At 36.5% G+C, this 16,579-nt stretch overlaps 1 protein-coding gene across 11 annotated transcripts in view; it reads right to left on the bottom strand.

Moving 5' to 3' along the window:
* Positions 1 to 16,579, bottom strand: part of TCERG1 (transcription elongation regulator 1) — a 63,972-nt gene that overhangs the window by 40,901 nt on the left and 6,492 nt on the right. For 8 of the 11 annotated variants that reach the window (XR_004183845.1, XR_004183846.1, XM_031666522.1 and 5 more), the window contains exons 2-7: positions 15,087 to 15,312; positions 13,052 to 13,204; positions 11,083 to 11,482; positions 6,601 to 6,843; positions 1,773 to 1,835; positions 440 to 640 (exon numbers count right to left, since the gene is read on the bottom strand). Coding sequence is in view for 9 of the 11 variants with exons in the window: in XM_031666522.1 (XP_031522382.1) it covers positions 440 to 640; positions 1,773 to 1,835; positions 6,601 to 6,843; positions 11,083 to 11,482; positions 13,052 to 13,204; positions 15,087 to 15,312 (1,286 nt within the window). In the remaining 2 variants the exon portion in view is untranslated. The remainder of the gene's footprint in view (positions 1 to 439; positions 641 to 1,772; positions 1,836 to 6,600; positions 6,844 to 11,082; positions 11,483 to 13,051; positions 13,205 to 15,086; positions 15,313 to 16,579) is intronic. The other 3 variants (XM_031666523.1, XM_021939839.2, XM_021939842.2) reach the window with 1 other exon arrangement.

Raw genomic sequence — 16,579 nt, 5'->3', positions numbered from 1 at the left:
CTGTCCCAAATTTTAAAAACAACAGTAATAACAGGAGCTTGTGATATAAAAAATTATGAATCTTCTACATCTAAGATTCTAAGGGCCTAAATTTTTTTCTTCAGAACACACAAAAAAACACATTCCTTCCCGATCTGTATTATCAATCTCAATAATGATTACAATAATTATGCAATATAATTAGAAAATTCCTAACAGTAAAAATATGTACATACATATGTACATATGTATAACAATTTCTCCAGATGGAAAAAATGATAACATGTAAGTAGAACTAGTTTTTAAAATAAATATTTATCAATTCAGTAAAAATAATCCAACGACTGTGTAATTAGCAAATCCCTCAAATATGTTAAAAAGAAATTAACTCAGAACTTTAAATACCATTCTACTTATTACAGTTTATACTATTTCCCAAGTCATTACAACCACTATATACCTTTTTCCTTTAGTTCTTGGGGTTTTTCCCAGGTAGATTCTAATGTTCTATTATTATAATAATATGTCTTCCCATCTGCTGTTTTATATTCAGTCCATTCAGAAACTGCTGTTGCTCCAGCTAAGGTTGCAGGTGAAGCTGCAATAGCAACCTGGGGATGTATCATGGGTACGATAGGAGGGGCCATTCCTGGCAATACACCTAAAAAAAGAATAATAAAAAATTAGATCCAAGCATCAAACTGCAATACAAAATAAATCTCTAAAATATGAGCTAAATCTTTCTATTAAATATTAATAAATGAATGGACCAGTTGGAACAAAACAAAAATCATATAAAAAGGTGACATAAATACCACTTAATTCTATTTCCCTGGATTTTTAGTTCTAATGCCTAAATTCAATTAGACACAGAAATTCAACCCTTAAAAACAGTCAGAAATTTGGGTCTCACTTATGAAAAAATCTTAACATAATAAATATTTAAAAACATGGTATATTCTCTACTTATGAATAGAAATATATTTTTATAAAGATAACTTATCAAATTCTAATGAAGACAACAAACATATTTACTACAGATATTTCCTGAGGCAAAATTATTTTTAATTTTAAGGTAACTAAAAGGGTAAGAATATTCTCAGTTTTATAGCAAATGACTGAGTTTATCAACTCTGAATGATTAACTCAAATATCCTTATACCCTTTGTTTACTCTTTTCCTAAGAGAAAGCAAAGCTCGTCTACTTTTTAGAAGACAAACCAAGATTTACACTTTTTACAAGACAGCAAAATAAGTTGGTAATATATAAGTAAAATACTATTAAAATAAGGATATGTGAATCAAAACTGGAAAAAAAAAAGTCCTCAAATCCTATACTAAAATTTAAGTTTCAGGTAGTTATCTTACTTCAGTAACTTTAAAATGTATACTATACACATGTATTCACACACATATACTCACTAGCATGCAAGCATAATCACATCACTTTACACATGGAAATGATTTTTTTATATTTAACTTAAAAACACACATCAAAAATAAAATTAAATGTTATGAATATGAGAATGAAGTTGTTTACACTTATTACATAAATTAAGATACAAAGTGATCTGACCTTATTTGTTTTTGTGAACCAAAGAAGCTAATACTACAGGCAATTGGGAAAATTAAGTGTTGGCCAAATATGACAACTGCATTTATACTGCTCATTAAAAAGAAAAATATAAAAAAATCCACTTACTTGGGCAAAAAATAAATAAAAGGATAAACAACAACATTCACTACCATGCCAACTTACAGACAAAACAAACTAAGATGGTTTTAAAAATTACCGGTCTTGGTGGTAGCGACTGTCTTTACATACGGGCAGCTGACTATTTGCATCATTGCTACACCTGTAAAATGGATAAGCAAGCATACGTTGGAAAGCTGCCATTGTATGTCGGCTACCACTGGGATTCAGGGAAATAATTTACCACTACAATTTAGAATGCTATTTCCAATGAAAAAGACCAAGAATGGAGTAAAATTTCTTTTTGTTTGACATTTTGTGGGAAGTGCTGCCAAATCCAATGACACTAATTCTAAATGATAGCATCAATTACCTTTTTTTATCAAACCAGCTCTGAATATATTGAAGGAGTCTCAAGAGTTTAAATTCAACAAAAGAAAGCCCCTTCATTACACATACATAACAAATTCTCATGTGGGTCATTTTCCCACAGGACATCAAACCCATGCTGCCATTGCTCAGACACCAGTAAAAGGCAAATGCAGCATGACACCGACAAGACACTTTCTCTATGCTGCTGCTAAGTTGAAACTACATGCAGGAGCTGAGGCATGGAGTACAACCATGCAGAAGTAGAAAAGGAATAAGCTAGGGTTGGTGAGGAGAGGAAGAAAGTAAGGTATGAGATGGATCCAAATATTCCACTGCAAACAATACTTTAAATAAAAGAAAGGCAAAGATGAAGAGGAAGATAGCATTTCACTAATGCCAAAATATCCATGTTTAGTGCCTGCTCTATGGAACCCCATGGGCTTGGAACACTGTGGAAGCAGGAGAAAACATTAAGAAACATTCAGCCCCTTTAATACCACTAATGACTATATGGGCTGATAGCTGCAAAAACTTCTATCATTTAAGCTGACTAAAGAAGTAGTAATTGTATTAAATAATGAAAATTATGTACAGTTCTTAGAAGAATGAAGACTCATCATGATGCATTACAATGGTGACTTTTTAAAAAGAGAATGAAAAGCTGGAAAACTAAGGCTGAATAACTGAGGAAATTAAAAACTTTTAGAGGAAAAGGCCAAAGTCTGAAGAAAAGTATAGGGTCAGTAATTTTTACTTTTTTATTTTTTTCTGCTGAAAAAACTAAGCTTAGTTTGGTACCCTGTAAAAATTAAAAATAGTAACAATAAACTATTTTCCCCACTAAAGGACAGGAAAAAAATTTTTCCTACCTCTGAGACTAAAAGTAAAATTAAACTCCTGGGTTTGTATAAAATTTAACTATGTTCACACACGCAAACAAAAATAGTGTCAATTATTGAAAGGTACCTTTATTTCTTAATTACTATTTTATATAAAGAATATTTAAAGTAAACTTTCTATTAACTTTTAAACTAAAATAAAAACACTGGATGAGGAAAGCATGCTGAATAAAGTTATATGTATAATTTTATTTTCCCTAATCTTGAAAGAAAGCAATGGAAAAATTCATTTGGGTAACGAAGTTACAGCATGTATTAAGTTTAATTAGTATAAATACTGCCATCTGCAGAAGCACTGAACCTACTAAACTCAGCACAGGAAATTCAATTCTTATGAACATATGAACTTTACTCTTAAAGACTGTTCTCCAAAACCACCTTCCAATAAATAATTTTAACTATACAACTTATGCAGAAGAAAATCAAATCTATTCATACGTAGGCTTAACCACCATTATTGAAAACCAGTTGGGCTAGCAGAACTCTTCTATTTGACTATCAACATACAGACCATATAGAAAGGTCCTGTGTTTCTTCTCATGCTAAAAGGATACACTGAAGTTTCTCTCAAGGTGATTACATGCAGATTGTGAATACTCACAAAATAAAAATCTAAATTTTTAACCTTTTTTTTTAAAGGGAGCATTTGTTCAATTTTCCTACAACTCTGTCCTCAAATTATCATCTAAGAAATGAGAAAATTCCATTCAGGATTCTGGATGATTCCAATGTCACTGACAGTTAAGTTAATTCTTCCACTCCTTCCCTTCATCTTGTTTGACTATCCCTTCCTCAATCATCCTCACTGAACCCAGACAAGGCTATTTCAAAAAGAAATTAAGCCTCCAACACAAATTACATACAAATCCTTCCCGTTCACTTTATTGCTGAATTGAATTAAAAGGGAAAAACCAGGAGACACAGATCTCATTGTTTGTATAACCAAAGATTTGGGGAAGAGAAAAACAAGTCTCCTTTGTCCTTGTTTTTTACTAAACACCTTGTAGGACTGAATTAAAAGGGAAAATGAGAAAAGAGAACAAATATTAATACCAAAAAGTCTTAATAAACAAACCAATATTTGATACTAATATATCACTTTTTTTTTTTTTTTTTTGCGATGGAGTTTCACTTTTGTTGCCCAGGCTGGAGTGCAATGGTGTGATCTCGGTTCACAGCAACCTCTGCCTCCCAGGTTCAATCAATTCTCCTGCCTCGGCCTCCCAAGTAGCTGGGATTACAGGCATGCACCACCACGCCCAGCTAATTTTGTATTTTTAGTAGAGACGGGGTTTCTCCATGTTGAGGCTGGTCTTGAACTCCTGACCTCAGGTGATCTGCCTGCCTCGGCCTCCCAAAGTGCTGGGATTACAAGCGTGAGCCACTGTGCCTGGCCTAATATATCACTTTATATGACACTCACTCTCTCCAAAGAAATATTAAGACTATCCAATTCAAGTTCTCTTCCAACCGACCCCCAAAATTCACTAATGGCTGCTGTTTATTAAATGCTTTCTACTGCCAAACTTCACAGGTATTGCTTCATTAGGTGACTCAAATGGTCACCACCACCTGTCCAAATTTTTTTAATGATGGAGCAAGCAACAGGGGAAAATATGACATCAAAATGAAGCTAAAGCCAGAGGGATTTTATTGTGAGAAACTTCTACTTTCTATAGTAATAAATTTTGCTGTTGTGTACCTTTCATCCACTAGTCCTAATTAAGAACCTCTAAAGAAAAGCAAAAGTTGTTCAAATGACAGCCTTTCAAAATACTTAAACAACATTATCATGCTACCTCTCAATCTTCTCTCTACAAAATTAGCAACCCCAGCTCCTTCGGATCACTCAGAATCCACGATCTGGTCTTAATACTGTCCTTAACCCTAAAGCAGACCAAAATTACAAAAAGAGGTTGTGACAAATATCAAGCTATTCTCCATCTATCATTTAGTTTTCCCAGAAAAATTACATATAGAGAAAAGTATCCAGCTGCTTGTCTTAAATTTAATCTAGAAAAGGGATAATCCCTAACAGTAGAAAAAACATCTTTTGTTTTCTTCTTTGTAAACGATTTGAATTTCTTAAACACCACATAATGGGCATTTAATTATCTAACACTACATCAACAATGTATAAAAGGTTTTCCAAATCAAAAAAATACCTGAAATGTTTAGTTTCTTTCTTGACAAGGTATATCTGAACGTGTCCTTTTCAGAGTGGTCACAAAGAAAAAGACAACCAGTGCAATAGTGATAATTAAGATGTATGCAAATCTAAGAAACAGATGTATCACAACTCTATTCTTACACAGAAACAAGTATTAAAAAGTAGCAATAAGTGGGTGGAATGTGAACTTGAGAGATAAGGCACCTAAGTTCTATTCGCCTTTGCCACAAACTAGCCCTGTGAACCTGACCTCTCTAAGGTACCAAAACTTTCTTTTTTTTTTTTTTTTTGAGACGGAGCCTCGCTCTGTCGCCCAGGCTGGAGTGCAGTGGCGCGATCTCGGCTCACTGCAAGCTCCACCTCCCGGGTTCCGGCCATTCTCCTGCCTCAGCCTCCCGAGTAGCTGGGACTACAGGCGCCGCCACCTCGCCCGGCTAGTTTTTTTCTATTTTTTAATAGAGACGGGGTTTCACCGTGTTAGCCAGGATGGTCTCGATCTCCTGACCTCGTGATCCGCCCGTCTCGGCCTCCCAAAGTACTGGGATTACAGGCTTGAGCCACCGCGCCCGGCCCGGTACCAAAACTTTCAACTATAACACAAGGAGAATGAACCATGGATCAAGGATTAAATGTGTTTGACAAAAACTAATGCATTCAAATTTGGAATGCCCAACACTATCATTTTTAAACCCTGTGGTAAGAGTTCCACTCCACAATATTTCTTAATTCTTTCTCAGAAGTTTTAATGACGTCTCTTAAGACAATATAACACATTAATTCACCATAACAATTTAAACTTTTAAATTATGCACATTATGCTTTACTTCATAACTGTTACAAGGGAACCTTCTAGTTCCTGTTTTACATGAATTGTTTTATAGTTAAGTCACTCATATTTTCTTAAATTCTTAAAATTTCTTAGCTTTTTCTTAATAACTAAGCATAGTTATTAATAGCTTACTCTCTGGATGTGGAGGGCACAGGCTCAAATCTCAGCATCATCACTTATTAGCTATGTGATGTTGGGCAAGTAATTTAACCTGTCTGTGTACCTATCTCATAAGATGGTTGTGAAAATTAAAGCAGTTAATGCATGTAACGTGCTTACAACAGTGCACTGTACATAAATCACCCAACTTGTGTAAGCTGTGACGTGATTTCTCAACTTCATAGACTTAACCCTTCAAAAATATTGCATTTAGAACATTATTTACATGAAAAGATGATCATTTTTAACTCGTTGAGGGCATTATTCAAAATAAGTGTAGCTTTAAATGTGGCTCTAATTTTAGGACATGTAAACAACAACAAAAAAAGGACATTTACCAAAACTTAAGAGAAAATATTGCAGTTAGCCATGAATCTTTCAAAAACGTTTCAAACAGGTGAGATTCAAGGCAAATTTCAAACGCAACAGACACATGAAAACAAACTAACTGACAATATGAAAACATAGCTGGAAAGACTATTATAATCTGTTGGTTTACCTGGAAGTGGAATTGGCATGCCAGGAAGGGGAACACGAAACGGAGGTACCATTACTGGTGGAAAAGCAGGTATTGCTGTTGTTGGCTGAGGTACTGAATGAGGAACAGCAGGAGGTAACGTCTGAGGGTGCGGCTGGGGAACAGTTTGCACAGGTGTAGCTGTAGGAGCAGGAGTTGAAACACTAACTGTAGGCGTGGCAACTGAAACAGCAGAACTTGGGGTCTGATCTTGTGTTGTGGGTGCTGATAAAAGATAAAACAAAAACATGTATCACTCCTTCATAAATCATTTTACTATATTCATTCATTCACGCATTCAGTAATTTAACTATTTAAGGGACCATTCTATGCACTGCAAGAAATCTGTCAAAAGGTCTCATCTTCGAGAAGCTTGAAAATAGTTAAATGAAATTTACAAAGTAAAATGTGATAAACATATAGCAGTATAAATCAAGACCCAAAGAACATTTCTAACTGTGAGAGGGTATAGAAATTATATTGGGATGCTGAGCCTTGAAAAATTAAGATTTCAACAAGGAAAATAGCAGGAGGGGGGAAGAAGAAAAAAATAAACTAGTGAGAAAAGTATGAATAAAGGCAAAGAGTAAAGAACAAAAAGGAATTGTTTAGAAAACTGAAGGCAAGCAGTTAATGAGTGAAACAGTAGGCATACCAACAAAACCATGTGTGGCTGGAAAGGTGGGCCAGAAGCAGAAATTAGAAAGCCTTGAACAAAAGGCTAAGGTGTATGCCCTTAACTGGGTAGGAAAAGGACAGAACTGAAGTAATATAGAGAAAATGATCTAGGAGAATACAAGCTAAAATACATTAACATGCCTCTTTCACATTTTACTATTAATATGCCTCTTTCACATTTTAATGTGATCTAGGAGAATACAAGCTAAAATACATTAATATGCCTCTTTCACATTTTACTATTAATATATATGTTTTGTTAGACTTTGAACTTTTTATAAGAATGCATTCGCATTATTTGTGTGACTTCGTGAAGGTAAATGGGGTATATAGAAAACTAAAGGTTCCTGTATGGAAGAGTAATAAACAGGTTTCATTTGATGAATTAACCTCACAGATGCATAGGAAGAAAAGAATAGAAAAAGATAAGCAAATAACTAATGACTAACTGGATATGAATGAATGGAATCAAAAACAACTCAGGTTTCTTTCATTATTTTTAAAAAATGAAAAAACTGAGGTTTCCATTGTGAGAGACCAGGAAAATGTGAAATTCCGGATCATTCGGGGTCTGCTAACACATTATTTTTAAATATCGAAAATAAAACATTCCATCCCTAGCAATTGCATTTAAAATCAAACTAAAAACTAAAATCCTTATTTTATACTTTCCAAAAAGTTTCAATTCTCACGTTACAAAACAATTTTGTTATTTATTCATAACCCGTCTAGTTCCAAAATAAAATTCATTTTGGTAATTCATTGGTAACAAATACTTCATCTTTTTTTGATGTAAAGAAAAAAATGTCTACCTGTATTGGACTAAGAATGAATTTGTCAAATGAAATAAAATGAAAACAGTGCTTTCCCAATCTTTATACCAATTTTGTTCTAAACAAAAGCACACTGTTTAATACAAACCACCCAATAATCCAACTGACAACAAAATCTGTCAGTATTTTTTTCTAGCTTCTAATAATGAAAAACTCACTTAGGCTGGGAAGATGTGAGCAATTTCATACTTGTTAATGAGGGACTCACCTTGGCTAAATAGACAGCAGGGCCAAACAAGTATCTTCAGGGGCCCAGGAATGAATTGTTGGTCTAGCATAGACCTAGCCTTAGGGTACAGTATCATATTAATATAATTTTATAACAGTGTGAAAAATACAAAGTACATGCAACATTTGCCCAGTCCCATACATATACCATTTAGCATTTGTAATCCACTATAATGGCTGAAAACGTATCTAGTCATTGTTCCCAACTTCCCTGAGAAGTAGGATTTCTTCATCATTTTTCACAAATTTGCACAAACTGAGTTTATGCTCAACTGGGATTAAAATATATTCTTAATTTTTAGTCCCATTTACCCCATAGATCTATATTGTAGTTCAGAAAATTAAAACTTAAATATTATTATAGTATTCAGATAATTGCTAAAATTGTGATCCAAACTACTATAGTCAGGAAAATAAATAAGGGCATCAAATTTCAAGTGGAAAAGAACACAAATGGAGATGACAAAAAAATATTTCTTCAACCCATTTCTCTTACTTTCCAGCACAGCATTTTCTGAATTTGATTAGTAGCCATGAGTCATGACAGGAAAAGAACAAAAGCAATAAAATAATGGGAAACTGGGAGAATGGTATCTAAGACTTCAGTGGGTAAATTCCTACTAACTTCATTTGCTAAAGCGACTAGTGAAGCACTAGGCCTCAAAATATACTAACCCAGTCTCAGATCTTAACTAAAAAAGACAAGTGACTATATATAATAAACCGAGAAATATTAAGACTGCAGTATGACAACGCTTTATGATACTGAATCAAGTAAAATAAAAACAGACACTGGAATACGTAGACAACATCAAAATTGATGTTTAAAAGCAGTAAAAAGAATATGATTTTGCTATTTTATATTTCTGGGAATAAAGTCCTCCAATCACTGAGGAATAAAGCAAAACTGACAAACAGGACAGAAGACAGCTATGAGCTTACTGACACACCACTCTGAAAACAGAAATGGACTACATATAGTATGGTTAAATTATCTAGCTAATCACTTTTCTTAAAACAAAATGAAGTACTACTATTTCTCCTTTCTAAGAACGCAGGAAAGACAATTTAAGCAACACAGACCCTCCACATAAAACTACATTGCTTTTATTAATCCCCTTCTCCCATTACTGCCACAGGTCCCCCATAAAAACTGGTAGTCTCCTGCGTTGCCAGAGGTTTGGGAGGCACTAAGCCTGTAAAAAGGTAAAGACCCTTAACAAACTAGCTAGTATGACTGTTATACTTTCATATCAAAATTCACCTTAGCTACAAAAGCAAAGACTTGTAAAACACTATTCACATTTTCCTGTTCAGTACATTTCCCCCACAAACTATCTAAAAACCATTGACAGGATCTTTAAAGGCTATCCCCGTCTTATATGTACCTTACTTAACTTCTTCAGTTGTTTTTTATCAATAAAATAAATTCAAATTTGAAGCCAATGTGAATTAATTTCTCTCTTATACGTATTTCTTACACACTAATAATTCCCAAGTCCCTGAAGTAATCACAAAAAAAACCCACATTTTTTTCTTGATTCTTATCAATTATCCTGGTAGTAAAATAATACAAATTATAATCAAACTGTAGGAACAGCTGTGTATCTTCAGACAAGTCTCATAACAAATAATCCAATTTTTAAAAATCATTATTTAAGTACTTTTGGACTTAGTCTCAACCTGCAGAGTGAGGAGTAATATCCGTATATTAATACAAAAAGAAAAAAAGAAAGAAACCTCCCAAAAAGAAAGCAATATTTTCATATTAATGACAATCTTTTAAGCCAATTAACAGCTGTGTCCCTCTCTTCATCCCTGAAATCTGCTATTAATCAACTCTCACCTTTTCAGAAAAGATCTATTCTTTGAGCCTCTGTGAGTTTATACCTGAAAATTCTCCTGCCTTTCTGACTGCTGCCTTCTATGGCAACTCCTCAATTTACCTACTCGCATCCCAGTCTAGAAACTACTCTAAAAGAGATTACTGAGAAGTTCCTAATAAACCTCCCTGATTTCATCACCACCCAAAAAACCAACACCAAAAAAACTTGCAAAATACTGCATTTATACAGACCCCCGGTACCTGTCTTACCTATTTGCCTAGTTCTTAAGACCCTTCAAAATAAAACCCTCTCACCTCAGAAGTTTCCTAAAAACCCCATAAACTACACTTATCATTTTCCTAACCTTTATTCATGTTGCTTCTCCTATCTGAAAATCCTTTCCTTACCTGTGAACCTACTTAAACCCTACTCTGTTTCCTTCATGATAAATACCCATATAGTCCACCCACTCGTTTCTCCACTTCCCAAATTCTTACATCTTTTTCACTGTATAGTTTTGCACACCAATATCTAATTGTTTCACATGTGTTACTCTTGCCTCCTCAATTAGGAACACTGGAAACTCTGTAAGGTAGGGACCAAGACGTACACTTATTTTGCAAGCCCACAATGCCCGGCATTACTATTGGCCAAACGGAACAGCTAACTCTGCACTTTCTCAACTTAGCTTCATGAATTGCAACTGGGCAAATACTTTCTCCTATTAATATAAATTCCTGTTTTTCTCTAACCCAAAAGTTTTAGTGCCAAAAATGTACTTTAAATAATTCTGGTATTAAAGGATAATACCAGAAACACTGGGATCAATATGAAATGTAGTCCCCTACTGGTTCACCTCTCTAGCCCCTATATAAAAACACATGCTGGGTGGTACTCACTTGATACTGTCTGCGCAACTGAAGTAGCAGTTGTTGTGGTAGAAGTGGTAGAGGAAGGGGTGGATGACGACGTTGAAGTGGATACTGCAGGTGCTGGGCTACTGGTCGTAGGGGTGGAAGCTCCAACTGCTTGTGCTTGTACTTGTGCCTGGACCTGGGCCTGGACCTGAGCCTGGGCCTGCGCCTGGGCCTGGGCCTGCGCCTGGGCCTGGGCCTGCGCCTGCGCCTGAGCCTGCGCCTGGGCCTGGGCCTGTGCCTGGGCCTGGGCCTGCGCCTGGGCCTGAGCCTGAACCTGGGCCTGGGCTGCAAGCATAGGTGTCAGTTCTGATTGCTGAATGACCTTAACTCCATCTGGCTTGGTCCATGCAGATTCACGTGTCCGAGCATTATAATAATAAACCTGCAGTGGAAGCAAAAAATCAATGGTTATCATAAAATCTGTCAATTATTATTAAAAACAATAATGGAACCATATTTTATCTTTAAAGCTGTTTAAAAATAACATAGGGCCAGGCATGGTGGCTCATGCCTGTAATCCCAGCACTTTAGGAGGCAGAGGCAGGTGGAGCACTTGAGGTCAGGAGTTTGAAACCAGCCTGGCCAACATGTTGAAACCCTGTCTCTACTAAAAATATTTAAAAATTAGCCAGGTGTGGTGGCAGGCACCTGTAATCCCAGCTACTCGGGAAGCTGAGGCAAAAGAATCACTTGAACCCAGGAGGTGGAGGTTGCCATGCGCCAAGTTCGCACCACTGCACTCCAGGCTAGGCAACAGAGACTCCATCTCAAAAATAAAAAATAGCCAGGTGCAGTGGCTCACGTCTGTAATCTCAGCACTTTGGGAGGCTGAAGCAAGCAGATTACCTGAGGTCAGGAGTTCGAGACCAACCTAGCCAACATGGTAAAACCTCGTCTCTACTAAAAATACAAAAATTTAGCTAGACGTGATGGTGGGCGCCTATAATCCCAGCTACTCGGGAGACTGAGGAAGGAGAATTGCTTGAACCCAAGAGGCAGAGGTTGCAGTGAGCCAAGATCGCACCACTGCACTCCAGGCTGGGTGACAGCACAAGAAGCCATCTCAAAAATAAAAAAATAAAAAATAAAATAACTTAGGGCCAGGCACAGTTGCTCACGCCTGTAATCCCAGCAGTACTCTGGGAGGCCGAAGTGGGTGGGATCACCTGAGGTTAAGAGTTTGAGACCAACCTGGCCAACATGGTGAAACCCTGTCTCTATTAAAATTACAAAAATTAGCCAGGCATGATGGCAGGTGCCTGTAACCCCAGGTACTCAGGAGGCTGAGGCAGGAGAATTGCTTGAACCCAGGAGGTAGAGGCTGCAGTGAACCAACATCACACTACTGCACTCTAGCCTGGGCAACAGAGTAAAATTTCATCTCAAAAAACAAAAACAAAACAAAACAAAAAAAAATAAGTAATTCCACCCCACAGCCCAATTTTCTACAATGAGCACATTGTATTTTTAACACCCAAAGGAAAACCCATGTTATATGCAGAAATTTAACGTAACAGACCTGAGACAGCTATCCATAGAAAGCCCCGCTGGCCCTTATCTGTAGTCTGAGAACTTGGATTTCAGGAGGGTTGACATTCCCTTACTGATAAGAATGGCTCGATGTGCCTAAACCAGTTATGCAAACAATGCAGTATATGCTGAACACCTGCTTTCCTTCTAGGAGCCTGAAATTTAGTATGTGCTAGGCAGATGGTACCAAAGTGACCAGAAGCTTCCAGAATCACAGGTAAATGTGTGTTAGCACTCCAGGCAACCTTATATCTGCTGCACAAAAATCGAATCCAGTCAGCTTCTCCTTGAGTCTTACCCCATTTCCCTGCTTACCCAAGGCTCATTCTTAATTGACAATATCACTGATCTCAATCTGCCAGAACTCTTTTTTACTCCTCTGTCAAAAAAATGACAACTTAAATTATATTTTATAATTTACCTTTCCATCTGGAGTTTTATTTTCAACCCATATCTCCTCCGTAGGAGGTAGTGCTGGAGTACCAGGAGCAGTCACAGGAGGCATTCCTGGTGGAAACATCATACCCGGAGGAGGAGGCATGGAACTCATGGGTGGAGGCATGAAAGGTGGTCTCTGTTAATTCACAAGGACAGTAACAGTCACTTTAATTACTTTTCCTCCAAATTATTACTGAATTCTACTCAAAAGTAAAACACTGTAAGAGAAACTAGTTTTATAGTCTATTCAAATACATTCACCTGTCGTAGAAGCAAAATGTCTGCAACAAAAATTACCGAACTAGAAAGAAACACATCAAACTACTAATAGTGGTCAACTGTGGGTTATAACACCGTCACTGAATTTTGCTCTCCCCTTTCTATATGTTCTGCTTTTCACACACACGGCGCTGGATTACTTTTTTTTTAAAAAATTGATTTTTATATACTGTTTTAATACCAGGCACATCACTGTCTCCACAGCTTCTTGAAGAATCCTTCAAGAACAAGTTTTCACTGCACATAAAAATGAGTTTCAAAATTAAAAAATTGACACTATGACATTATAAAAACATTTTGAGCAGGGATTTAAAAGATTTCCTCTATAATCTATAAGTAACATTAAAATTCAATTATCAAAAGCACCTTAATCTGGATAATAGAACTCAAACTATGCTAATAATGTGAAGCTGTACTTTACTTTCCTAAAAATTTCTTTCCCATACTCCAATCTTTCAGTATCAGTTGAGTATCTTTCAGGCGTCAGCACACCAGATCTAAGTTACATAAAATATCTATCCCAAATGTTTCATGAGCCTTTGGCTGAAAATCACTTGGACTTAATAAAAAGTAAAGCCACACAATTTTTCAAGACCGAGAAAGGCATGACAACATTAGAAAGTATCTCAGCACAACATTTGATATATTTCAATGAGAGGGTTACATTAGTTCATTACATTTTATAATACTCCACAAGTAGGTTTAACTCTTAAAGGCACAAATTAGAACAAATTCACATGTTAAAGATTATACCAGAATAAGTTAAAAAGCTATTTCTTATTCTAACCTTGAAGCAAATATAAAACCATTTAACAATGTGTTTAAAGGAAGGAGAGGCTATTCGTTATTTGGAAGGCCATAAAATTATTCAGCAAAGTATTAAAACCTGTCTGTTTCATAACCACAATCCTATCTAAACAGAGTTAACATCATTTAAATGGCACATCATTGTCTTCTTCTATTTTTAGTATAATTCATTCTTCACTGTCTAAGCTAACAGAAGGCAGATGATACCACTATATTTATTTGGTTTCAGAATTATACAGGCTAAACTAAGAAAACATAGATACATACTCAAATAAAAAAAATACAATCCCAAAATGAGACATTCGAGAGTTGATACTTTCATGACCTCACTTCAGACAGCAAGTCTGGATACAATGGAGAGGGATATATGCCACAGGTTAAAATACCACAAGTGTTTTTATTTAAAGAAATCCCCTAATAAATCTTTCTCAAAAATAGTAAGATAACCCTACTTTTCCCCGCAGGGGAGAAAAAAAAATTCAACTGTGCTTATAAAATGTGTTTGCTGTCACTTTCCTGGGGACAATAACTACTCAGGAATATATATACATATATTTTTAGACTTGCTGGCAACATATATCATTGAAAACAAATTTTCTCCACTCAAAAATATCTTAAGATTTCAAACTTCATTTCCCACAAAGAAGATGTATTACTAAAGCCAATTCACAGAGCTAAAGGTAAGTAAAAACTATTGACTCCTGGTTTTATACATATACTTCTCTATCACCATTTAAAGTTCTATTGTGAATTTCCTTAGTAATTACTGCTACCACTAATTTGGAAGAAACATATTAATATATGGATCTTCTCTTTAGCTCCCATTTTCCTACAAACTGAAACTATTTAAGAATATAAGTTTTTAAGTCAAAACCCATATATAATATTGATAATGAGGCCAACAAAGAAATGGCAACCTCTACATTCTTTACCTGGAGGTGTGGAGGGCCCATAGGTGGAGGTATCCCTCCTGGAGGAGGCATTGGCGGCATATTAGGATCAAAAGGAGGACGTCCAAAGGGGGGCCGTGGTGGTGGTGGAGGGCCTCGCATCATACCAAAAGGTGGAGGAGGTCGCATCAGAGGTGGTGGGCCTCGCATCACTGCATTTGGTGGGGGAGCCGGACCTCGGAACCTCAAGGCCTGCTGTTGGGCCATCCTACGTGGGAGAGCAAGGAATAAATTTTTCTTTCTTAAAATTACAAAAATGTAGCTACTGATCTCTAATTACATCAAATTTAAAAGGTTCTTAAGTCTAACTGGAGTTGGAAAATCATCATTTTGCAACCATCATGATAAAAACTACATCAATGGGCCGGGTGCGGTGGCTCATACCTGTAATCCAGCACTTTGGGAGGCCGAGGGAGGATCACCTGAGGTCAGGAGTTCAAGACCAACCTGGCCAACGTGGTGAATCCCCATCTCTATTAAAAACACAAAAATTAGCCAGGTATGGAGGCGCACGCCTGTACTTCCTGCTACTGGGGAGGCTGAGGCAGGAGAATCACTTGAACCCATGAGATGGAGGTTGCGATGAGCCAAGATCATGCCACTGCACTCCAGCCTGGGTCACAGAGCAAGGCCCCATTTCAGGAAAAAAAAAAAAAAAAAAAAAAACTTACGTCAATGGATGATCTAGTCTGGATGAATGATCAAGGGATGCCGAGTCTAGGCAAAAATTTAGACAAGGGGGTTATCTGGATGATCTTAAAGTATTTACCCACATGCTGCTTAAAGTTGCAAGAAAGGATGAACAAAACAAAACACTCTAGGTAATAAGGAAATTGGGTAATACCTGGACCCAGTGATCAAAACTAATTATCATCTAAGAAGGACAAATAATGTGTGACTGAGAGGGATACAACATCACCTATTCCAGCCAAAAATGTATAACCTCAATCTAATAATGAGGAAAATATCAGACAAACTCAGAATAAGAATAAGGAATGTTCTTTCCTTTTCTTTTCTTTTTTTTCCGAGACCAAGTCTCACTCTGTTGCCAGGCTAGAGTGCAGTGGTGCAATCTGGGCTCGCTGCAACCTCCGCCTCCAGGGTTCAAGCTATTCTTCTTCCAACTAGATGGGACTACAGGCGTGCGCCACCATGCCCGCCTAATTTTTTTTTTTTTTTTTGCATTTTAGTAGAGACAGGGTTTCACCATGTTGGCAATGGTCTTGATCTCCTGATCTGCCCTCCTTCGCCTCCCAAAGTGCTGGGATTACAGGCATGAGCCACAGCGCCCAGCCAGAAGGAATGTTCTTTCTATTAAAAGGGGGATGTGTATTCTTCAGAAATGTCAGTGTTATCCATAAAAGACAAAGAAATGCGTGGAAATGCTCCAGATTAAAGAAGTTTAAAGAGACACAATAACACAATTTTTTTTTTTTATAAGAGACAGCGTTTCACCATGTTGGCAAGGCTGGTCT

Source organism: Papio anubis, chromosome 5, assembly GCF_008728515.1.
Source record: "Papio anubis isolate 15944 chromosome 5, Panubis1.0, whole genome shotgun sequence".
NCBI classification, from domain to species: domain Eukaryota; kingdom Metazoa; phylum Chordata; class Mammalia; order Primates; family Cercopithecidae; genus Papio; species Papio anubis.
Note: the sequence above shows the minus strand (reverse complement) of the source record. Positions and strands in the feature narration are given on the sequence as shown.